Raw genomic sequence first — 25,582 nt, 5'->3', positions numbered from 1 at the left:
ACACAAAATACCCATTGCTGCCCAAACCGCTGCTCAAAACGGTACACAACGGAAGGGTAAAGGCCAGCAAGGTTTTTTTTCTGACAGCAGCACAAAACGTGACACACCGGTCAAATCAAACTGGCAAACCAAAGCTTTATTTTTTTTTTTAAAGTCTTTGCTACAGTACCTAGGACTGCACCCCTATACATAATTAACAATCATTCCTGAAAGATCTGTATTTGGCACCAGTTTGTGTTCACCTCAAACACCTGTGGGAAGGATTAATTTCAAATCAAATTTGGTTTTTTAACAGAATAGGAGCTGCCATCATGAAGCCAATTAGCTGAATTATTGGAGAAGCTTAAAAAACAAAACAAAACAAAAAAACAAAAGTCCTTATCTTAACCAACACATTACAGAGAGAGCTCCAAAACAGAGGTCAAACATTAAAAGGCTGATATAGGCTCAAGTGGTTTATAAAACCTATAAAAAAAGACTACACCAGCACATACGCCCTTTCAGTCCACGCAGTTTAGAAATTAACACAGGGAGCAACTCGCTAGCTGGAAATCTTGTCATGGGAGAACCACATATATACCAACAGGAGTACCCAAAATCAAATGTTAAAACGCTCCAATTCCCAATCCACGTAAAAGGAGAGAGGTTTGTAGGAAGATTAAATCAATCCATGATATCATAAACTGGTTGGGCAGTTCAAACTTCCCCCAGCAACCACTTTGTCACTCATACACACAGGCTCACATGTACACGGCTCAATCCCATTCAAATTCCTCATGGAATAAAAGGATCCCAGGCTCTATTGAGTCTTTCCCTATCATGCAAGAAATAAGTCTGGCTGTGCTTTAATCACCATCATGTATTACTTCAGCCACAGAGTACCAGGCAGATTAAGTAGAAATGCACAGTTTTTAGCTGATCATCTCTGCACAGGTGTTGGAGAGGCTCAGTTCCTGGAGAGTTTGGAGGGCAGGCCCAGTGTGTCTCTGTTCATGCAGACTCGCTGGCCTCCACGGCTTTGATCATGTGGTCGGGTTTGTTGCCCGCAGCGTAGTGATCCCACATCTGCAGGTAGAGCCGCTCCAGGTCCATCGTGTACTGCTTCGTGTTGAACAGAGGGCTGGATATCCTCTGCTTCCACACTTTGCCACGGATTTTTTTCAGGCTACAAAAGAGAGTTAAAGCAGTCACGAGATGTTCCAGACAATACATCATACTGTTTACCTCTGAAACCTGCTGTTTTCAGCTAACCCAGAACTGCCTGTACAACTGTTTCACAAACACCTGCTCCCCACCTCCACCAAATTCCTGTTCTATCTCCTCTCATTTCTGATACAGACCAGCACAATTACTTCAAATCAGAAGAGCTGCAACATCAACTCGCTGCATTATCTGTAAGGCAGTAAACACTTTACAGTATGATTTTAATTTCAAGTGACAAACTGCTTAATCTTCTATTTAAAAAGAATAAAACTGTATTGCACTTTTGCATATAAGCAGTTTCTTCAGAATTGTTACTCAATTGGGAGTGCTGTTAAGTTACCATAAAAGCAGAAGCTGACTTGACTGCAACACAAGACACCTCTAGACAAGGACTGCCCAGCTATTTTACATATAAAATATCTGCAGGATTAAAACTACTGATGCCTCAGCACTGTGCCCAAATACTCTGCATTCTTGATGCTCCCACATTCCAGAGTCCAAGTTTGCTTACTATTCCAGGTCAGTTCCCAGTTTCACAGCAATATCCTCATACTCCTGTCTGCTTTTTGCAATGAGCTCAAGACAACCCAGGCAAGTGAGCTGTGAGGCAGCAACTCGTGAGGCCAGAGTCTCGCCTGAAGAAAAGAAAATAAAAGGCACATCAAAACCAACAAAAAAAATCCAGGAATGAGTCTATCAAGTAACTTATCACACACGAGCTAGGAGCTACTTTCCTTCTGCCTCTACAAAAGGCAGAGTTTGATGTGTTTGCTGTTACTAAAAAATTACTAATATTCCAAGCCATGTATTCAATGTAGGTTCCCTGCTGCACTACCTGGCATAGTGACCATTGGAGTCCCAGCCCAGAGCACATCCATGCCAGTTGTGTGCCCATTGCAAAGGGGAGTGTCCAGACAAACATCAGCCAACTGCCCTCTCCTCACATGCTCTTCTTTGGGGGCAACAGGTGAAAAGATGATTCGGTTTTGGGCAAGGCCCAAGTTTTGTGCATACTGCTGGATATTGGGCTCTCCTACAGCTGGGAAACGTAGCAGCCACAGCACACTATTGGGAACTCTTTTAAGGATCTGTAACAAAAACAAGAAGAAAATACAGGAAGTTCAGAGAAGAATATTTACTTTTCTAAACAAGAAATTGCCACATACTAAAATGAAGTGGAAGGCGTCATCATTCTTTGAGGTATAGAGCAGAAATTAAAGAGATCATCATTATAAATGAGATCACTGGGATTGCATTTCTGATCCCACTGAAAGAGACAGCAACTCTGAGCAACAGTGTACAGAGCAGTTCCTTAAGAGAGTAAGTACTGAAGTTTATGATCTCATTTATTTATAGGCCTGTACTATGGAATATAAAGAAAAATTACCCTCAATTAGCTCTCAGCAATACACTGTTGTCTGTAAACTGGGACCTGATAGAAATGTTCTCCACTCAGATTTATCAATGTACCAATTGCCAAGGCCAGTTATAACTCATTTGCAAAGACTAAGGAAATCCAAAATTATTTCACAATGGAGAACCAGAATACTTAAGCTATCCCAAACATAAATTTTCACTGGCTAGATACACAGATATAATTGGAAATACATCTTAACCCCTCTATATGCTACTAACACTAAGCCCTGCAACATGAACACTTTTAAGTATTCATATGGCTCAAGGTCAATGTTTTCCATAGAGAAGTTAACTTGCATGAAGTTTCTGCTAACCAACTTTGCCAGAAGTCTGACCTTAGATTTCCTGCTGGATACAGATACTCACATTAGCCCACATCTGCAAGGTGGAAGGATCAATCTTATAGAGCTGATTGAAGTTACAGTACACAACAGCATCCTCTGGTAGGCCGTACTGAGAACGGGTAGTGACAATTATAGTCCGTGGAACTTCTTCACCAGTTGCTGCTTTGTTGTTTATCTAAAATAAAATTAAAAAAAAAAAAAAAGCTATTGAAACACTGAAACTGCAGGAAACAAGACTATGCCCTGTGGAATTGGCCTGAGACACATTTGTTAGCATAACAAATTACTGTAAGTACATCTTTGGTTTTATGATACAAAACAAAATTGTCTACTTACCCATAGCAAGAATTTAACTGGTATGTGTACACGTTTGTGGATGCCACAATGTTGCAACCACCAAGGCAAAAAACACTGGGCATTTTCATGCCCTTCCTATTATCTCCCCGAAATTCCAAGTAACTGGAATAATTGGAAAGAAGAATCATATAAAGAGGCATTACACATGGAATCCTATCCTCCTTAAGGTCACGTAATTTCCTTGAGACCAAAAATGAAATTAAAACTGAAAGACAGAATAAAAAGGTATTTAGAAAGCAAAGCTGGGGTTTGGTTTGTTTGGATTTTTGTGGTTTATTTTTGGGTGGGTTTTTTGGGTGTGTTTTTCTTTTTTAAGATAGAACACAGTAAGCACAGAACAGATAATCAATAGAGGCAGACTCATATGTAACTGATAGGACTGTAAGGAACCAGTTGACAAAGAAAATAATGAAAATGCTGAAAATAAGAAGAGTTAATGACAAACTTTTGAAAAGCCTTCAAAAAATACGAATATTCTAATAAAAAGGAGCAGAGGATGAAGTTGGAATAATCAAGTTACCATGCAAGAGTCTTGAGGATTAGTAAAATGGAAGCAGGATTTTTAATTAAGACAAGCCATGACGGGATCAAAATCAGATAAACAGAGAGGCCAACACAGCTACTTAGAGCCTTTTTCTGTATATATGTGTATTTTTACATACATAGGCATTAAAAATTTAGACAGTAGCATTGCAGCCAGCCACTGATGACACACTTGATGTGAATGACAATGACTCACTGTCACTGACTGTTAGTAGATGCACAACAGAAGTTGGTAAATATGCTACTAATTCAGGTCACTGAGACCTCAAAAACACAGTGATCAGTTCTTGTTGACCTATGCCCAAAAGTAGCTGATCTCAGCACAAAGAAGTGCTATATTAATGTCACTGAAAGACAGAAATCCTGGTTTAGAAGTGCACAGACAGAGGTGAGAGTCTTTCATCTCAGTGGTGGAGTGTTAAGACAAGAATTCTCTATGATTCTCAGATGACAACTTCAGAAAAATTGCTAACAGCCTTACTGACCAAGCTAAGAGAAACTATGACCAACTCAAAGAAAAGTCTCAGTTGTGAAGAAAAGAATTCAAAAATAAACCAAGCTATGAGATTATGAACAAAGCAGTGGTAATAAAAGGTATCAAAGTGATGTAAAAGAGGTTCCTGAGGAACTGTAAACTGAATAAAATTCACAAGATACCGAGTGATGCTAATGTCAGAATATGGCATTTCTAAAAGGAAAAAACTGTTCTGCAGTGGAAAAATTAAATGCCAGTAACTGTCACTAAAATCCCATGAACTGTTAAGCACTGAGAGGTGCTAATATAGTGTAAAATTCTGAAAGATGTGAGGAGATGCATAGATGTTGTTGAAATACAGTGCAATAACTTTGCCTCTATCCTATTACTCAGCAATTTTTTTTCTAACAGAAAAGCACAATTGACACTGAGTAACAGCTCACAAATCTTGGTAGGCTGCAGGCAATAGGGAAATCTTGCCTTTAAATTCAGAACAAGCAAATATCTTCTTTATGCAACAAGAAAGAATTTCTTTGGACTTTAGATACCTCTAGATACAATTCCTCTATCTTTGGGGGGAAGATCATCTTCCAGTACATCTGTGGCTTATAATGAGCTTCCTTCAGTATGACAACTAAAGGAATCAACATGACAGAAAACACATTTGCTTGGAGGTTTTTCTTCATTGTTATGTTAAAACACACATATATAACATAAATACCAGTGTCTTGAAGTGCCTCACCTGAGTAGTTGCTAATCCATTACTGATGTTGAAGCCATTGATAGTAATCTGAATTTGCCCACGGTTTATCATCTCAATCACAGCCTCTGCAATGGTGTTCATAGGGATCACTGGCATGCTGAGGGCGGCATTGCCATCGGCGTTGTCACAGCTGTCAGGACACTTCATCTGAGATAAATCACACAGGGATCAGAGAGAGTTCTACCTTCGGTCCCCAGGATTGTACACAAACAAGAGCAACTCTCACCTTAACGATCTTGACATCAGGAAGGCTGTCCAGGAATGCCTTCAAGTCAATGCCATTCAAAACAATCCTGTTATCATAAATATGGCCATTGGACTTGAAATCAATCACTGCTTTTTTCTGTCAAAAGAAAAGATTTCAAGAAGTTACAAGACCCCTTACCAATACTATACCGAGTGCCATTTCATAGATACCTATGGAAAACACCTACTTTTCTTGCCCTATCTTCCAACGTACCTTCAGATGGGGGAACATGTTGGCATGGTCTCCAATAAAGAAAGTGTTTGGCATGTAAGCTAATTTCTCTGAATACTGCTCAGCCACCTCAACTGGTGAAGTTTCTTTGTCTGTGATGATATAATCCATGAACAATGCCCCACTGGTTCCAGGATATCCTAGCCACATTGCCTAAAAAACAAGAAAGCAAAGCTTCAGTTTCATGTGCATTGCAAAAATAAAGGCAATTAAAAATCAATTTTAACTTACATTTGCCACATACAGGTTCAAGTTCCTTTTTCTGCTTTACCAACTGAAGATCAACCCCTAATTCTAAATTTCCATACCAAGACAGTGAACAGCTCAAATATGCTCTAAAATTGATCTCTCAAGCAAATTTTCCCCACAATGTGCAGCTTGAAGCCAACCATCAGTGATTACAGCTTCTCTCACCTGAGACAACTCCTGTAGTCTAGAATGACTCTGATTAAGGTTCCTCTCATTCTCTTTCCATAGGCATTTTAGAAAATCCTTAGTCAAAAAATCCCTCCAAAAAACCTCTGACACTGATTCTGGCTTACTAAGAGCCCTGTAACTCAGTTACCTGAATAGGTGCTGGTCTCAGGGCAAACAATTCATTTCGGGCTCCTTTGGTGTAGCCATTCATGTTAATGAGAATGTGAATCCCGTCCTGATGGATGCGGTCTGCTGCTTTTCCATTACATGGTATCTACGAATAAATAAATAAACAGATAATTTTTAGTTTTCAGTCTCCCAGCAATAAATGTGGTTAGTCATCAGTGTAAGAATGGATAGATGCCAACTGCATAATTTAATTTAAGTGAGACTTAGATCTTGTTAATTCTGGTTTTACAGAAGTGTAAATCCTCAATGCAGCAGTAGAGCTGAGTAGCAGTAAAACAAAAGCTAAAGGCCAGAAACTGAGGTTATAGAAACCAGAACACCCTCCCCCACACCCAGTCCTCTAAAGCTAATTAGTATTAAAGCTCACATAGGGCAAGTGGCATGTTCACAAACTAAGGTAGTACAGAAGATCAAAATGAAGATCAAGAATAAGATCAGTTAACTACACTACAGGGCTTTGCCTTGACTTCTGTGTATACTGAAATCCTGATCAGTTTTCACACTGAACCTAAGACAAGCTTAAATCTATTTGCATTGTGACATCTTGACTTCTCCATGACATTTAAATATGACTTCTTGAGACTTTATGCGAGAGTTATTAAATATTGATGTTACTTTTTAATAATCAGAGGTCACAAGATAACCATCACATCTGAAGTAGGGCATAATGCCAATACAACTACAAATTTCAAATTCTCGAGACTAACATCAGCCTAATTCAAGAAATAATTGCAACTAAGCATCTCAAACCACAGATTCATCTCTTTCTTTATTTAGAAAAATTTAGGTTTGCTAGAAGGTCAATGCATAAAACAAGCTCACCTGAGATAAGTCAATGAAATGATTTGCTTCAGCCATCACTTTTACACGGAAGTTTGTCCCATCATCAGGACTCAGGGCATAACAGAATACCTAAAATAAGAGGCACCAAAAATTGAGTATCTATGACAACTTGTCCATAAAATAACTGTGCTATATTGTGATTTTAAATTATGTCTAGTTTCACAGAAATCATAGTTTTTTACATGGCATTTACCAGTTGAGAAAGAAGCCAAGAAAGAGGCATTGAGCCATTTTTTGACACATTTGAACCAGGCTTAGCTCTGTGCCAGAGAATGGCCCTGCATCCTGTACAGACATATATCCAATCTTCTCATCAGTGCAAGGCAAAGTAACCTTAACAGACAGATCTGCATAAGAATTAGATGTCTAAGTTGCCTTCAAGTCGACTCTGACTTTGTAATTAGTGAGAATCATAACTATGAATCAGGTTGAATAGGCAAGCCAAGCCTCAGGGAAGCTTTTTAACAGTGACTGGTTCTCCCAAGTAGGAAACCACAAGTGTATCTGAAAACAGCACTTCATAATGGTAAAGGAGGATGATTTGGGCTGAAGAACTCATCAACCCATAAAAAAAACCAACCCCAGAAGCAAAAATTTGCTCTTTCCTGATTTAATTGCTTGCACCAAAGGAAAAAAAAAGTGCCACTTATAGGCATATTTAGAGCTTTAAGCATGCCATTTTTATTTTTACCTCGAATTTGTCTGGGTTATGCATGCCTGGAATTGACTGCATTAGGTGTGAGGTTGGATGGTTTCCAAAATCAGAGCTCACGTAGCCAATACGAAGTCGACCTTCACTGGCCTTCAAATCCTTGGGATGCTCATATGGTGGCTTGTGAAGAACATTAATCTGCCAAGAAAACACACGAGTGTTTAAAAACCCAGGAATTAAAATCTAAACAAAGGGACAAAACCTCCCTAGGAGTTTGCAGAATTAACCTTATCCCACATTCAAGCAGGCAGTCATGGACATCTGCTGTTCCAAACCTGTGCTCTACATATTCCACTGGAGCCAAGTGCAGTGCCCACACACTGTGTCACAAGATGTGATGTCTCTGCTCTCACACAAATACAGACACCACTAGCACATTTCTGCTTTTCTAACAGTTTCAGTATTCCACCCCAATTATTAAATATCCTGATACCACACCATGATCCTCAGGAAGTTCTCAAACCACAAGTCACCGGTAACCAGAACAGCATTGCTGTAAGCCACCACAGTGTTTGTTCTGTTCTTTGCTTTCCATCTTGCCAAGGCATCAGCTTGCAACCACTATCTCTGACAGTATTATCAGGCTACTCAGACAAGTCACTGTGACAGTGTTACCTTCCATTAGTTAACTGGACCCTCCCACCAGCTGACAGCACATTTTTAATTATAAATGGCACCCGCACAAGTAGTCTGTCTCAAAACTCACAAGCACTAACAGCTATGAACATCACATCCCACCTCTTCACATGTCAGTGACTCAGAAAGCTTACAAAGGCTAATACTGACAAATCTGAGTATTCAATTTTGAGTAGGAACACACAAAACCTCAAACAACAACTGGCCTGTACAGAACTTCCTACCTTGTCCAAACAGAGATTTCCATGTCTCTCAGCAATTGCCTTCCTAAAACTGTGAGAGAGAGGATACAGCATGCTATGATGTGGGTGTACAGAAGGCAGTCTGTTTTTCTCCAGCTGATCAGCTACAATGCTAACCAGCTTCTTCATTCTTTCATCATAGTCTGTCCAGTCACAGACAATCTATAAAGAAGGAAAAACAAAGATTATGACAACAGCTTCCCCAGCCTGTATCAGTTATTTCAGAGGTTGAGATTAACGTTTCTTCCAAAAATGGAAGTGACGACTTCTGTAATTACTGTTAATGACTGTAAAATCTTATCTTCTGATTTAAAACTGAAGTCTTTCAAAGCCTCATCTTCCTCACCTGCAAACAGTGGGCCAAGTTGCAATAGGCATCTGGGAAATCAGGTTTCAGTTTCAGAGCAGTACGGTAAGAGGCAATGGCTTCTGGTATATTCCCTGAATCCTGTGAAGATACCGAAATGAGTCAGCAGGTAAAAATATCCTCAGGGTAACTACTCACAGTGCCCCACCACACTCTTCTAAGAGTGAATCATTCCCATGTGCTACCTTGTGAATCGAGGCCAGGTTGCTGTGGGCATCAGCAAAAGCTGGGTTTATCTGAATGGCACGGGTGTAGCACTGCAGAGCTCCCTGAACATCCTGCATCTCCTTCAAAGTGTTTCCCATATTAGAATAAGCATCTGCAAATGTGGGGCTGATTCTGAAAAATAAAGATTATATATCATGAACAAGAAAAGCTCCTCCTCTGATGAGAAAACATGTTCATATCCAGACTTTTCCATTTGAAGAGCAACTATGGAAATTACAACACATGACTAAATCATCTCCTATACAAATCCAGGCACTTTCCCATTAGGAAAGGCCGGGACTCTTACAGGGAGTATCCATTTACCTAATAGCCTCTTTGTAATGCATCAGAGCTTCCTGTAACTTTCCCTGCTGTTGCAGAACGCTTGCTAAGTTCGAATGCGCTGCAGCAAACTCTGGAAACACCTGGAAGAAAAAGAAGTTGACTGTGTCTCAAACATCACAGCAAAAATAGTTATGCATTTATTATTGTATATTCTTACTTATTTTTAGAGAAAGGGGAAGAAAATCTCTGTCCTATTACACATTCCCATGCAGAACCACCCACCTCTCCCCCTCACACCCAACTGTACCTCAAGAGCCTTCCGATAAAGACGCACAGCTTCCTCAATATTGCCCTGCTCCCGCTTGATGTTTGCCAGATTGTTGAGTGAGTCTGCATGAGTGGGACAAAGTCGAAGGGCTGTGTTGTAGCATTCTTCTGCTTCTACCACCTTCAAAAAAAAGGGGGCACTCTTAATATTGTAACATTTATTGTAAAAGTATTGTTTATGAAAAGTCATTATACAATCACTTTTAAAAGGTTCAAGATGGAGATTTCCTGAATTATTCTTCCTTTTAAGTGAGGTTAACATCCATCTTAACAACTTGCTCAACAACTTAACAAATTGGTGGCAGCTGGTATCTATTAAAAAAGCATTCACTGTAATTTTAAGAAGAAAGAAGTGCTCCTTACACTGCCTTTTTCCTTCAAGGCATTGGCCAAGTTGCAGTAGGCATCAGGGAAGTGGGGCTGCAGCTCAATGGCCCTCCTGTAGGTGTCTATGGCCAGGTCTATCAGGCCCTGCTCATAGTACACACAGGCAAGGTTGCCGTGCACGACTGCGTGATTCGGGCTCAGACTCAAGGCTCGCAGGTAAGCTGCCACAGCTCTGGAACAAAATAAAGGAAAAAAGAGGTAAACAATCACCCAGAGAGCAGGAATTATTTACCTTGGTACAGTGTATACTGAACAACATTAGGTCTTCTGGAAAACAAGGAAAGCTTTCGGGTTCTTCTTTTTAACACTTGTCATTACTAGGAAAAACCCCTCTTTTTCCTTACCCCATTTTTTGCCAGTTTATTATTCAATTTTAACAAGATAAACAGTACCACATTACATCTTTATTCTCACCACTAACTATCAGTTAGACTTAAATCACTTTGTTCAAAAGTGAAATCTTTCATTATATGCTCCTATAGCACAATATAAATGGCTGATGTATTTAAATCAAATTTCTAGGAAAATGATATATCTGTAAGTAAATCTTTAAAAGGTGATACAAAATCTGAAATTATAGAAAAACATGCCTCTGTTTGGTCCTCTAATTCATGATGTAATCTGACATCACTGAGTCATTTAGACTGTGTGCAATGCAGATAATTAACCTGTTCCCTGCAAGCTTTTATTAAATCTGGGGCCACAAACCACAGCTATCAGAAATTAAAACCCAATTAACAGATGCAATATGCTACACTGCATATAAACAACACAGCCTGGATCTTTTCCCAGAAACAGAAGACTCACGTATCAGATTAGAGGTCTCAGAACAGGTTAGTTCAACAACACAGCAACACTACTGCAACCCAAGGCAATAACATCAGGCAGACATGTCAGAAATACAGAATATTCAATCACATGTTTAGTTGAATTCCAGCATTCCAGTGTGTCTCACATAGAAGGGAAATTTTTGAAGAGACACACTTGCAAATTATGTTCTGAATCACTTAATAAAAACAGAGAAATCTAGCATTTAGGTCTTCCTTGTGCATCTTATTTTCACCCTCTGAGCCCTAATTTCAAATCTATTTTCATCAGAAACTCTTGGTTTTGACAATGCATTAAGTACAAGAAAGCAACATGAATGAATACATATCACTGGAATTTTTTATTTTTATTTAAATAGACCAGTAGCCTGGTCTGTCTGCACTTCAAAGCCATTTGCTTGCTAAGCTTAGACTTGAAGTCTTTGCTACCCCTGCCCCTAGACAATTTACAGAAAGAACACAATCTGTATCTTGATATATCTGACAAGCCACAGAGAGCAACAGTACTGATCTGCTTACCTGTCAAATATCCTTGCCTCCTTCAGAACATTTCCCAGATTGATATAAGCATCCAAAAAATTTGGGTCAAGTGTTACAGCCTGAAAATAGTTTTGAAGTAAAAGTTTTGAGCATTAAACACAAACGTATTTTCTATGAAACTGAGTTGTTTGCAGCTTTTTAAAAATTTGATAAATATAATCTGTAAGTTTTTAAGACTTTATCAATAATCCAGTAAGGAAGGAAAACACAGAAACCAACCACAGAGCAAAGTTATTTATCTGTAGAAGTGACAGCATGTACTACCTTCAAATTTATTTGTTTGCTTACCTACTGAGTTGCAACTACTGCAGAATAAAATTTTAAGCATTTATTTCACATTAGGCTGATCATACTTAACACTCCTGTCTACTGATGCTACGTTGTCTTTAGCTTGTTTTTAGAGAAGAAACCATAAAAAACCCTTATCTGTATCCTTTACCTACTGCAAAGTAAGACAGAATTTTAAAGCTTTACCAGTACAGGAAAACAGGCTGTTCACAAGATCAAGGAAACAGCAAATACATCACATGTGCAGGGAAAATTGAGTAGCCATTTAACTAAAACATCTTTGCTCCCCTTCAAAACTAATAAAATGCAAAAAAATCACTTAAAACTGATGATGTTACAGAAGCTGCAGCACAAAGCTACATATGAGTATTTGACAAGCCCCACTCTTACAGTCTTATGGGAATTATTAATTCCATATTAAAATACTTCATCTATCATGGACTAGACACAGATTCAAAAAAAATCTTGAGCAGCTAGGCTTTTTTCTGTATATTTAAAGCCATAAGTTTCAGCAAGAAACTGTTGCCACATCTTAAATTCAGCTTTAGGGCACTCTAGAAACTTCAGAGATGAGGACAAAATTAATTATGATGCCAATTAGACACTAATTGGAGGGTCTCAGACAACTCTTAATGACACTAATCTAGGGAAATATGAACAGTGAAAAATAACCATGGAGAAGAGGAATTAATGTGTCACTTAAAACTGTTCTTCTCAATTGCTCAAAGGACAGTAATACCTGAAACAAAAATCACAGTGCAAAATTATTTCAGCACCAAGTTGATTCTTTCTCTGACACACAACACATGCAAAACATTATCATCAAATCAGGTTTTTAAAAAATTCAGTACAGGAAAGGGCTGAAGAAGAATTTAATTAATTTTCTCATATTTGACATGTGTGAAGTCCTAGGGGAGTTCTAAGTGTCTCTCTCTAGTACCGTATAGGCAGTTTGAAACATCAGCAAGTTTAAAAAAACAATTAACAGGATCATATAAAGTTCTCCACTACCAAAATATTTATCACCTGCAAGCACACAACTGCATGTACATTTAAATCTAGCAGTGAAGCTGACTCCCTTAGGTAGTTACCTTTTCAAAGTGATGAATTGCAAGCCAAATTTCTCCTTGGGCATTGAAAACACAGCCAAGATTACTCCAAGCCACTGCAAAGTTTGGTTGAGTCTCAATTGCTTTTAAGTAACACGCCTTGGAATAGTTAAAGAAGAGAGATACAAGGGAAGGGGAATATTTGTAAAAAGAAAAAAATGAGAAAAAATAATTGTTAGTATGCCTTCTCTAACCAGCCAAAAGTGACCCTGCAGTATAGGCTAGCTTGCGCCAAAACTAATGCGCTGCAAACTGTTGTTGATCCTGCGCCAGCGCAAACCAAAACCCAGGTGCAAGCCCACCATTTTTCAGTTATGCTGGTAACAGATTAACATTCCTTCAGACACCAGATTGCCACAAAAATCATCTTAGAATCCAAGTAGTTCACCAGAACATCTGCCACCTTAAAGTGTGTAAAAATAAAAACATTACCATGTAAAACCAACTTTACTCTGGAAGAAAATTTTCAAATATTCTAAATCTGAAATTACTTTAAAAAAAAAAACAAAAAAAAAAAGCCAAAAAAACCAACTACTGAAAAAGTTTAAAGTGTGCTTGTCAAACGCAATGACACACCCCAGCCACCTCTTGTTCCCCAGTTTTTTTAAATACAATTCAACCTCTCCTGCAGCTTCAAAACCTCAAATGACAGGATTGCATGAAGGTTTAGGTCCCTGTAATGCAAGCGCAAGAAATCGCTGCGCATCCTACCCAGCACGGCGCCACGCTATCGCTGCGAACTGCTTGGCTCTAGTGATTGCCCCAAGGTGCAGTGAACAGCCAACCAGAATCATTAATCTACCAGACAGGCCCACACAAAACTCGCATGTTAAATTTGATGTCTGGACTCTGGAAATGCGTTACAAGCCAATTTTGGTTCAAAAGGCTGCAGCCTGGAGCTCGGGCAGTCGCCCGATCAGAGATTAATCATCGAGTCAACCGTTCACGGGGGCTTGAATCGCACGCAATGCGCGTTACCGCTGCGCAGCCTTTGCGCTACTGCAGGATCACAGCGCATCATCAGAAGAGCAGAACGCTGCAATCCAAACAAAGAAGAAAAAAGGAAAAAAATGAACAACCGGAAGAGTTAGAAGCTTTTACTATTAACTATCTCCAATTATTTCTTTAAAAAATATTTTAATTTACTTTTACTTTATTTCTTTGAAAGAATTTGTGGCTAATAGTATAAAATATTCTTACATTACTTGCTTGTAATTAAATATTTTAAGCTGTTTCTGAAGCCACAAGACAGAAGATTCAGGCATGGAGGCAAATGGTTTTGCTGTGGCAGTTACAAACCCGTTACCATATTTCTCATCATGTGACTTTTCGGTGCGTTCCTTGCTGGAAGAGGAGGAGGAGGTGTGTGTCTGCCCTAGATCCAGGCCTCGAGCTCCCTTCAGCGAGGCACCTTACGCATGGAATAGGAGGTTTCACCCACCTGAAACCTTCTAAATACAATATCAGTGGTGAAAAACCAAAAACAAGAGAGAAAATAAAACAAGATCATTAGTAAGAGTTCAACAAAGCAATTGCATTTTTTTGGATATGTCTTAACACATGGGAATGAGGATAATCTGTCTGTAACAAGGGAGACATGCAGAAGGGAGAGGGTTAATCGGGCAATTGCATACAGCAGGGACTTTTTTTTTTTTGGAAGAAAGGCTCTGAAACATCTACAAAGAAATTAAATTTTAGTTCAAACTGTAAGGAATCTGCTGGCTTGATCTTTCAAATGGACTGATAACCAAAGAAACACATTGCAATTTACTCGAGATGTTTTTCCTCGTTTATTAAGTTCTCACAAAACGGAATAACACTTTCAAACTAGGTGTCTCCAGAGCTCTGAAACAAAGAAGTCAGCAACCTAAGGCAGGCGCAGTGTCTTGGCCTATACCAGTCACACTAAAGCTGCAGTGAAGTGCAATTCATGTTAGCTGTCCGCTTGGTGGGCTGAGAACCAAGTGTCTCAAAGACCATTCAATTCCGAATGCCGCTACACAATTGTTTTCAACCTGGATCCGACCAAATCAATCAGGCTGCTCTACGGTGGTACACGCATCCAAGTTGTTCATGAGAAACAAAGCAATATTGAATTTTGATCCTGCTGTCCCCGTTACCCCACAAAGATGCCCACCCTCCCCAGCTGGTGCTGCAGCCAAACAGACAGCTACGCTGTTCATACACTCCACTTTGAGCATGCGCGTGGGGCTTGGAGCGACAGCCGTGGAGCTCAGAGTGGCTCTGCTTTCTCCACACTCCTCACCCCGGCAGCGCGGACGCGTAAGGTGGCTTGTAACAAGACAATTTCTTTCTGCAATCCCAATTTTAACGTGCCAAGAATTTGAAACTCATCTTGGTGTTCGAATTGTCAGTTTAGGAAACGCACGACTGCTAGAAGCCACCTTTCCACTACAGCAAGTTTTCTTTTGATCAGTTCATTTACCAAACAAACCAGCTTTGTCCTTCCGATTTCTTTATTTTGGGGGAGGGGAGAGGGAAGACATGAAGAAAAGATATTGGGGATGGGGGTGGGAGGGTGGTGTGTGTCGCATACTGCAGCTATTATTTACTAGCCTTTCTTCCACTATCAAGGGAAGGGAAAAGTTAAAAGAATAAAAATCTTTAAAAGCCAATATTACAAGGTAACATTTGGAAAGTTTCTTCTCCACTTACAAGCCACAAAGGACTTTAGAAGAGCAGCCTTTTCAATAGCACCTGCATCGTACAGGGATCTCGAGCTAACCACAGGCTCTCTGCTTGGCAGCAGCAGGCAAGCCTCAGATCTGAAGGATTGTTACTTATTTCCAGATGAAAGCATGATGGAGCCCCTGCCCAATACTTCAGAATGGTATCAGATAGTCTAGTTCAGCAGCAAGGCTTGGTAACTTTCCATTTCTTGACTTAAACCAACTTTTTAAACATGGACATGCCATAGCTTGCCCTGCAACTACTCTGGGGTGTTTCAGTGCCTTCAGTTTTCAGAAGTTTCTCGGACTGTCTGTTGATCAACGCAGATTTGAAGACTTGGTGCAAAGTTCAAGTTTTCAAAACACTGATGTTTACATGTATTCTACCCAACACCTACCTTGGCTTCTTCCAAGCGACCCAGGGCTTTGAGCAGGTTCCCCAGGTCACTACGAACACAGTACAAGTCCTGAAAAATCAAAATCACACCATCAGCTTCAGGACTTCACACTCCCCACAGGTCTTCACAGAGAACTTGCAAGGAACAACCCAGTCCTCCTAAAGCTTAATTTAGATTCTTAATAAATAAATCACAAATGGAAATTATTTTTGATGTAAGATTACAAACAATAAATAATCTGAGCAAATTTAGTACTGTAAAAGTACAACTGTAAAGAATTAACAAGAAGTAGTATTTAATACAATTCCTTTTATACAGAAATAAAAAACTGAAAATAAATGCCCCCCCCAGCACCTTAAGTCCTTTTGCCACATGTAAGCATTTCAAGCCCTTTTTTTTTTAATGGCAAACCTGCACTCTTAAGATACACCATTGCCATTATGGCTTTTAAATAAGATATATAAAGTGATTTTGCTGCCTGTATTCCTAAAGAAGTTTTCTTCCCTGTTTTGCCCACTAATCCATCCCTTTCCAACAGCTTTACCCCATGTTCTTGTTGTTTCATTTGTTTGAAATGAAAGCACAATCTGCAACAGCATTATCCAGCAGCAAAGACCAGAGAGAATGTAGACATTTTGTCAACACTAATGAAAGGATTTACTAACCTAAACAAAATTCAACTCCTGCAAAAAAAACCACCATCTCACATTATTCTAACCAGTGCATCCACTAGTCACACCACCTGGCATACTAAGTTAGACAAGTTCACACTGGCTTAAGAACACAGAGAAATAAGGTTCAGTAAGTCTCTTGTTGAACTCGGTTTGCTTTTCCTACAGAAAAAGGATTTATGCCCATGGAACCAATGCTGCACTTGAAGTTCTTTTTATCAAAATGTTTGACCAAAGAGCAAGCAAATACCTTTATCACACTGAGCAATACTATACAAATTTAATGAACATGATGGAAAATAAACAGAGGACAGCAGTCTGCTTACTAAAAACGTCAATTTGAAACAGTTACAACCAAAAATCCATACACCAGATCAATCCATCTTATAGGAGTCACTCACAGACAGCCAGTTTCAGCCTATAAAACCTAAATGATGCTCCTGCAAACCAGCCCACAATGGAAATCTAACTCGGTATACAGCAGAAATTTACCAAGGCAACGCTCATCGCCATCAAATTTCTGACTTTGTGATAAAGTAACACCTGGTGATTTTCCAAGATCTCACATTCAAGTCTAAGCATCAATTCTCTCACTGTAGTACTACCTTAAAGCACATAAAGCTAAATATGGGGGCATTCACTGAAGCTTCTGCCTTCAGAAGAGAAAAACCAAACCTTGCTTACCTTTTATTTAAAAAGTTAAGTATGTTCCATTTGGAGAAAAGCAACCAACCAGCAGCCCTTACTGCAATACACAATTTATTGTGGCAAAAGCCTCTCAAAGATCCTTAAAGATAGTATTAACTGCTTAATTAAGTTTATGGTATACAAGTTGGAAGGGTTATCTGTTTTTCATGCTTTGAATGCTGCTACCTTTGTCTCTTAAGGCAGTAATAAAGAATGGACTTTCATAAAATAAAGCATTACTTACAGGATTGTACTGAAGGGCAGACACATATGCCTGTACTGCTCCTTCCATATCACCTGCAGCTACGAGTGCAGCAGCCAAATTAATATATCCATCAATGAAATCAGGTTTGAGGCGCAGGGCATGTCTGTAATGCTCAATTGCTTCCTGCAGCTGTCCACGCTCCTTGTACACATTGCCTAGGTTTGAATAGGCTTCAGCCAACAGTGGGTTCTGTTTGATTGCCAAAGTGCTGAAGTGAGCAGACCTGGAGAAAGCAGACCAGTCAGCAAATAAAAAACCATGACCCAAAGACAAACCAAAACCACCCAAACAAACCCACCCTTGACATTCAGTGTTTGTCTGTTTATCTAGTCACTCTAGTGAACATTCATGCTTAGGTGAGCCAAACACACAGCCAGCAAATCTGGACTTACAGAGCTGTCCTGTATCTTTATCCACCCACTTTAAACTCTGATTGCCCTGGATCCCATTTTAGGTTGTACTGAACAAAGACAGCTCTCATTTAGTCAGAAAGGCTCAAGTTGCCTCACCAAACCTGAGCTCAACACATTTGGAAAAAAACTACAGGAATCCCTCTTCCAACATCTGTATGTGTTAGGCAATGTTGATATTCTTTTCAAGCAGCAGGACATGACTAACATGTAAAATTCTGCTGTATCCCCACTTACTCTATTTTCCCATATCTGAACTACTATGACTTCAATCAGAAGACTATATAAAACAAACCTAAGTCAAAAGTTCTTACTTGCTTCACCAACAAACATGAATTTACAGCTAGAACAAGTGAAATTCAAAATGCTAGAGGCACAGAGAGCAAGATCAGGAACAGGCAAGCAGAAAGAACAAAGAAACAACTTTCAGATCACAGAACTTCATTAACTAAACATCTTGTTGTGCAGGAAAGTTTTACAATTCAAAGAAAAAACCCCAAACCCTTAGACTGTAGGTGGAATGAACATTACAGAGGTAAATCCTGCCAGTACACACCAATGTGGCTGATGTTCCAATGTTAATTAATATGTTCAATATCAAAATAACACACCAATAATGGCAAGGCCTCCTGTCTGTTGTAAAGCTGATGAGTCCAAGCAAAACTCCAGAGGGAAGAAGCAGCCTACCTGTCCAGTCGGCGGCACTGGAAGTGAATGGATGACAGTAACAAAAGCACACCAGTGTTATCAGGCTCCTGCCTCCAGAGCTGCATGCAGTGCCTCTCTGCTGCTTCAAAGTCTCCTGCCTGATACTCACGATGAGCCAACTCCGCTAACCCTTGGAAGGAAAGCATACGTTTCGTTGGTTCTGGAGAATCACCAAAACATTTAAAGGGGGAAAACAAAAAGTTAGATGATGGGAACAAAACAAAAACAAAACAAAACAAAACAATGAAAAATAAAATGTACATAACTAATGGATAAAAATGTTTGAAATGATATGGAACACTACAGCAGGTGACAGTTGGGATTCTAAGATCTTATCTGTACCAGTCCGTGACTCCATCAGCTAATAATAACAAAAATGCAGACTGTAACGACTGTGAATATTTGCAATTTAATCATTTCCATTATTCTGAAAGAGACTCCTGTCATTATAAGATATTTTAGTTCCTGACAGTGGAAGTGCTGCTAACTGAACAATGACTCTCCTCACTCCTCCCCACGACTGAAAATCCCATGCTTTGGTAAGTAAAAAAAGTTCTAACAATTTAATAGGGAAATGAAGGACAGGAGACAAAGACTTTAATAAAGGACTTGAACAGAAGAAAGTTTTGCTGTGTAAGTAGTGAAAACTCTTTTAAAAAAAGGCAAAAAAAGCACAATGGGTAACATTCATTGAATCCTGCATACTCCTATATTTCCTCTGAGGAGTCAAAATCCCTTCACAGAACAAAAAATGGTCGTGGAACAACAATATCTGATGAAAGACAAACACACACTTCAATGATTACGCAACTGGCCTACAGGAGGAACCATTAAACAGACAGGGTGCAGGAAAGGAGTTACTGCTCCTGGAGGCTTAGCTGGAACAGGAGTGACAAAACAGTTTTAGTATTTAATACTCAACTGTGGAGAATGAAATACTTAAATGAAACACCACCTGTTTTAGGCAAAACAACCAGAAGTGAGAGAAGTAAAATTTCTTACAAATAAGCAAGTGCAACTTGGAAAAACCCACAACCATTCATCCTAGAAAAAAGTGCTGGCCTTCAAATTCTGCCTTTATACCAACAACTCTTACTATTACAATGTTTGATTACTGCAAGTATCTCTCATCTTTCCTCCTGTACTCTGCAGCTCCTTCATTCCATTCATTATACATTTCCCACCTCATCCTACAGTTTTAAAATTTGGAATCTAAGTGAAACAGTTAAACCTTTCCTAATACCAGAAAGCAGCTCAATAGATGAGCCTACATTTTTGTAGTGAGGTAGTACAAAAGTTCATGCTTTTGTGAGAACTTTAAAGACAGCCAAAATAATCATAAAGAGATTAGGTGCAGATTTACTACCCAGCGTTTATTTTATGAAATTTGGATTGATGCAATTTATTTAAATTACTTTCAAATTTGGGGTTTTAGCACCAGTAGGTTTTAATACAAGACTGCAAGTCCTGTCTAAGTACAGTAGTTTTTCCAGATACTGTACAGTCTCTGTCAGTGCTATAAACTGTTTCATAATAAACTGGAACTACCACTGCCACTCTCTTTTTCAGATAATTCACAAATTAGTAACCAAGCAGCCTTATCCAGATTAGATTCCTGGTTTTCAAACCTGACTAAGGGCAAAGTGGACTTCACGATCTGATTAAACGGATTGGCAAAGATAAAAAGGTACAACCTTTATTCAACATGAGAAAGTTGAACTGTGGTTGAAAACCACACCACTAATAAATGGTGCTGACAGCAATACTGGGCACCAGCAGACTGCTCCTCACTGGGCCCCTGTGCCCTGTGCCCTTCTGGCATTTCCAACTTCCACTGATGGCACACAGAAACCAGAGAGAGGAAGAGCGTGTCTCATGGACTCAATTTCCTCTGCAAGTACATTTCAATTGTTTCAGTAAATTTCAAAGAGAAAAAAAAAACCCACCCCAAAACATAACAACCCAGAAGTTTACACTTCAAGGCTTATGATGGCAGAGAAAGAGACTTTCAGTCACTATTTCAAGGCTACATTTTGCCTACTTAGAGCAAGAAGTCAAACTGAAGTTGTAACTTCCAGGCCAAGAGAGCAGGCGGTGCAGATTTAATACCTGGCAATGGGAACTACTAACAAATGCAACAAAAGAAGAAACACTGACACTTTCTTTCATTCATCAAGTGTCTCTGTTTACAAAACAAGCCACCCTTTGTCTCCAGAGAAAAGGCAAACAGTGTAAAATTGCCAGTCATTTACCTCCAAGCATTTATTTTATAAACGATTGTGCAGAAGTGCACTGAAATGCAGGAAGTGGACAGCCACATCAGGAAGCCCAGAATGAGTGAAACTTTTTAATACAAACTTGGCTGGAAGTTATGCAGTGCAAAATATCCGTAAGACAGCCCATGAATGGATGCTCACTGAATCAATTTGTAAAGAAAATAACTGCAGTGAGGAGTCACAGCCAGGAAAATCCCTTTTCGTGTCTTGCATAAATTAATTTCTCTACCTCGGCTAATTTGTGCTGCATGCTTCGACTATGACCTTGGAAAAGTCTAGTACGGTGCTGTGACAATGACCTTCCCCGAGGCTTCCAGACAATACGAGCGAAACAAAAAAGCTGCACAGAACCATCAGAAAGGCGCCCAAGGCCATTTTCCCCCGACAAATGCCATCCTAAGCGCTTGCAATACACTCATGCTCTACCTTGCGCTCAGACACCACCTAGTTCCAGGCAGAAGCAGTGGTTACCTCCAGCTGGGAGGTGCTGGACAGCACAGGACTCCCTCCCAGCGTGCACGTGGCTCATTTTACCCGCAGGGATCCAGGCTACAGGAGGATGCTGCAGCCTCGCTGACCACACACACAGTTCTAGCTGAGAAAGTACCAAACACCGTGCTGCAGCTCATTTCTGTATCATTACCGATTCTCTTTAGATCCCTATCTCCGCACTCCTATCCCGTCTCTTTTCTCTAAAAGTCCTCCTTTTCCTTCCGCTTTTCCCAAGCATCATTTCAGCTCTTCCTGACCCTCTGGTTACAGAAATCCCCAAAATCTGGGGCATAAAGCTGTGCTGTCCTTTCATCCTTTCAGTAAGCACATGACTTCTTTCTCTTGCTCTACAGAGAAAGTCAGATTTCTCCTCCATTCCTCAAGTTCCTAAATTTAGGGCAGGATCTTTCCTTGATACAACACGCTATCTTACTGTTCAGAAAAGCGCTGTAGTGTCCAGCTATGCCACAGAACGGTTTGGGCTGGAACGGACCTTAAAGACAATCTCGTTCCAATTCCACTGCTATGGGCAGGGACACCTTCCATTAGACCAGGCTGCCGAAAAAAAACTCCTGTCTAAGTGCAGCGAGCGATTCTGGGCAAACCAACACACATTTTGGGTCAGGCTTTTCGCCTACTTCGCCCTCTAACGCAGTCACCTGATAGTCTGATAAATATAGCAGCGAGCCAGCCGCACTCACACCTCCCCGGCAGCGGCCCGGGGCTGCCCACGGGCAGCGCCCACCGGAGCGCGCCCAGCACCGCGCTCGGGCCCGGGGCCCCACAAAGGCGGCGGGGGCACCCCCGCCCTACCGCGTCTGGAAACTTCCGCCGGGCGCGGACCCGGCCAGCAAGGAGCGGCACCGGGGGCGAGGGCACGGCCCGGCCCCCGCTGTCCCCGGCCAGCCCGTCCCCGGGGGCGCCGCAGCGCACGGTACCTGTGCTGTCCGCCACGTTCCCCACGGAGGTCGCCATCGGGACGGGGGCCGGGAAGGCTGTGGCGGCGACGGCAGAAGGTGTGCTCGGGCCGGGCCGGGCCGAGCTGCCCGCGGTCGCGGCGCGCTGAGGCGGCGCTCCCGAAATGGCGGCGGCGGCGGTACCGAATGGCCGCGGCCGGAACTATCTCCGCGGAAAAGAGTCCGGGCGGCGCCGGGCGGCGCTGCCACACGGCGGGCGGAGGGACCTGCTGGAATCGGCGCGTTATCAGAACAAAGTTATCCTTCCGCGCGCAGCGCTGCGCCAAAGGCGGCGGGACTGCGCATGCGCCGCCTCCTCCCGGTACCTCCGCACGTGGCTCCGCGGAACCGCCGCTCACCGGGACAGCGGAGCCCGGACAGCGGAGCTCAGATAGCAGGACTGAGGGGCTCGGACACCGGAGCTCAGATAGCGGGACTGAGGAGCTCAAATAGCGGGACTGAGGGGCTCGGACACCGGAGCTCAGATAGCGGGACTGAGGAGCTCAAATAGCGGGACTGAGGGGCTCGGACACCGGAGCTCAGATAGCGGGACAGAAGAGCTCAAATAGCGGGACTGAGGGGCTCGGACACCGGAGCTCAGATAGCGGGACAGAAGAGCTCAAATAGCGGGACTGAGGGGCTCGGACACCGGAGCTCAGATAGCGGGACAGAAGAGCTCAGTCACGGGCCAGCGGAGCTCACTGGGACACCACAGCTCACCGAGACAGTGCAGCTCAGTCACAGGGACAGCAGAGCTCAGGCTCAGCGTGTACCCGCACAGAGGAACAGCAGCAAAGGCGGCTGTATTCCCATTCCTGCTTTATTTCCATGAGTGCTCTCAGCCAGGACTCCATACGGAACCCCGGGGTCTGCAGCAGCTTCCCCAGGGCACTGACAATTAGCAGTGTCCGCTGAACTCTGAGCCTTCCTAAAGGCTCACATTACCAAAGTCTGGTTTCTGGAGGTAGTTGCAACTTACAGAAAAAGTTGGGCAGCTGTTTTTGAAGTATTGGTAGTTGTTAGGCAGTTCCCAGAACCACTCAGGGGTCAGACACTGTATTTGTGGTCCCAGAGAAAAAACTCCCCTTTATGAAATGAAAATTGCCTTACAGTTGTACATCAACAGCAAGTATTTCATTCTGAGCAAGATTTTTTTCCTGACAGACATGCATGTATCCAACAGGTCAGTATTTCTGAGGAATTACTTTACATCAATGAAGACTGAAGAACAAACCATACAAACCTGTATCTGAATTCTGGAACCAGTACAGGCTACAACAAGCCAAGGCTTCAGCAGGACACGCTTGTCTAAAGCTTATTTTTCACCGTTTACTCATTCATATACCATGTTTTATAATCAATTAAAATATCTAAAAAAAAAAAAATCTTATCGACATAGCCCACACTACACTGAAACTGGGACAAGAGAAATTCAGGAGCCAAGAGTGGCTCAGAATGACCATCATCTCGGGGAAGGGACTTCATTCATCTGAGTCCAGGTCACTGTCTCCTGCAATGGAGTGAAAGTCCTCACTGTCCTCCTCATCCTCAGACAGATGGACCTGACTTAACACGCTTGGCCCCGAGCGCTGCTGCTCTTCCTCCTCCTCCTCTTCGGAGATCTCATAGCCTCCAATGCTGCTGAAACTCGTGTCTCTTGTGTTGGACTTTGGGTCTGGTTCCTCATAGCTGCCATAACTAGAAGAAAGAAGAAAATAATTTCAAACGAGCTACTGATACCAGCAATTCTGTATTTAACTGCTGTAAGAGTTGGCTTGAAGTCCTGTGAACACCAGGACTGTGCATTTCAATTCTGTTACTGGCCAGCTTTTAAAAACAGAAACTAAAGAAAAAACAGTTCTCCAGTGAAACAATTCCACTATCTTCACTCCACTCTGATACACTCCAGGCAGGAAAAACTGATTGCTCCAACTGATTGCACCTTCAGTGCAGATAGAAAGTGCAGGAGTGTTTTCAGTCCATTCCCATCCTCTCTAGAACTTCCTGATGACTCTTGTCAAGATCCTGGGCTGGAATGCCAGCCCAGCTACCTGTCAGCTCTGATGCCTGTGACTTATGAGGCAATGTCAATATTTGGACCAAGAAACTGAATTCCACAAGTAGAAGAAGAACAGACAATCAAATACTTATACTCTACAGCATGCCCAGAGAAGGGAGAGTAGATTGCTGTTCTCTCAAATGCAAAAAAAAAAATAAAGCTGATATTGTTGTATTTAATTTTCTAATAATTGAACACCTACCAAAATACAGGATGTGCATATTCCTATACTTCTGGACTTCAACTGAGCAGTTGAATTTCAAGTGAGGACATGCTTGTTCTTAGAGGGGGTAAAAATGTTTATCTGCTAAATCACTTCTTAACTTCAAAGTCATCTTGTAGTTTGAGATAGCTTATAAAAAACTTTATTTGTCCTGCCATCGAAAACCACTACATATGTGCAAGAAATCATCTAACTTAAAATTAAAAAATGGGTGGGTTTTTCTTCTAATTTAACTCATATTTTTATTAGTGAAAATCTAACAGCAACCCCAAATTTCTGTCAGTAAGAATAAATGGTATTATGGTTGCAACAATAAGAACAGTCACAAGATAACTTTACGAAAAATATGAGATATTCTTCAGGTTGTTATGATGAAAATTTCAAAAATCTTTAAGAGAAGGGATTTTACCAGCTGTAATTACCTGATATTGCTGTCCTCCATAACATGAGATGTCTCCCCACCATCTCCTTCATAGGACATCATGCTTTCTTCATTGTCCATGCCCATCCTTGTGTTCTCTTGAAGAACATGAGGCTGTTTGGGTCTCACTGCATTGGGCTCCACATCTGAGTCACTGCCACTCTCACTCAGCTGGATAGCTGTGTGATGAACCAAAGTTTGGTCAGGAACTGCCAGGTTTGTTCTGTCACTCACATACCCAGTGTCTGTGGTTCATGGCTGCAGTGCTGATTGTAAGGAATGTTTACAAAGCCCTGTCTCCACAACGCAGCAGAAAAGGTATCTGGGAGGTGACACCACCCACTGAGTGCCCAATTCTGATGTTATTCCAA

General features: G+C 41.2%; 2 protein-coding genes across 6 annotated transcripts in view; both read right to left on the bottom strand.

Annotated features, from left to right (window-relative positions):
• Nucleotides 1–110: 110 nt before the first annotated feature.
• OGT (O-linked N-acetylglucosamine (GlcNAc) transferase) lies at nucleotides 111–22,723 on the bottom strand. 3 transcript variants are annotated; one of them, XM_059483163.1, is made up of 22 exons: nucleotides 22,491–22,723; nucleotides 18,764–18,944; nucleotides 17,646–17,889; nucleotides 16,044–16,112; nucleotides 12,938–13,054; nucleotides 11,538–11,617; nucleotides 10,168–10,363; nucleotides 9,785–9,925; nucleotides 9,517–9,617; nucleotides 9,171–9,324; nucleotides 8,965–9,066; nucleotides 8,601–8,780; nucleotides 7,720–7,878; nucleotides 7,008–7,097; nucleotides 6,145–6,270; nucleotides 5,562–5,732; nucleotides 5,328–5,444; nucleotides 5,081–5,248; nucleotides 2,986–3,138; nucleotides 2,039–2,291; nucleotides 1,715–1,838; nucleotides 111–1,165 (listed from the first exon to the last, which is right to left on the bottom strand). In XM_059483163.1, exons 1-22 carry the CDS (start codon nucleotides 22,525–22,527, stop codon nucleotides 991–993), a joined length of 3,138 nt encoding a protein of 1,045 aa, XP_059339146.1. In that variant the 5' UTR covers nucleotides 22,528–22,723; the 3' UTR covers nucleotides 111–990. The 3 variants fall into 3 exon arrangements, with proteins under 3 accessions (XP_059339146.1, XP_059339148.1, XP_059339149.1); XM_059483165.1 differs by having other exon boundaries at nucleotides 18,764–18,914; nucleotides 22,491–22,663; XM_059483166.1 differs by lacking the exons at nucleotides 18,764–18,944; nucleotides 22,491–22,723 and having other exon boundaries at nucleotides 14,262–16,112; nucleotides 17,646–17,826.
• Nucleotides 22,724–23,310: 587 nt separating this feature from the next.
• The window catches only part of TAF1 (TATA-box binding protein associated factor 1), a 30,006-nt gene continuing 27,734 nt past the window's right edge, over nucleotides 23,311–25,582 (bottom strand). For all 3 annotated transcript variants that reach the window (XM_059483068.1, XM_059483066.1, XM_059483067.1), the window contains 2 exons: nucleotides 25,213–25,390; nucleotides 23,311–24,206 (listed from right to left, as the gene is read on the bottom strand). In XM_059483068.1, the coding sequence (XP_059339051.1) occupies nucleotides 23,990–24,206; nucleotides 25,213–25,390 (395 nt within the window). In that variant the 3' untranslated portion in view covers nucleotides 23,311–23,989. The remainder of the gene's footprint in view (nucleotides 24,207–25,212; nucleotides 25,391–25,582) is intronic.

Source organism: Ammospiza nelsoni, chromosome 15, assembly GCF_027579445.1.
Source record: "Ammospiza nelsoni isolate bAmmNel1 chromosome 15, bAmmNel1.pri, whole genome shotgun sequence".
In the NCBI taxonomy this organism is placed as follows: domain Eukaryota; kingdom Metazoa; phylum Chordata; class Aves; order Passeriformes; family Passerellidae; genus Ammospiza; species Ammospiza nelsoni.
This window is presented reverse-complemented; position numbering and strand designations above follow the sequence as displayed.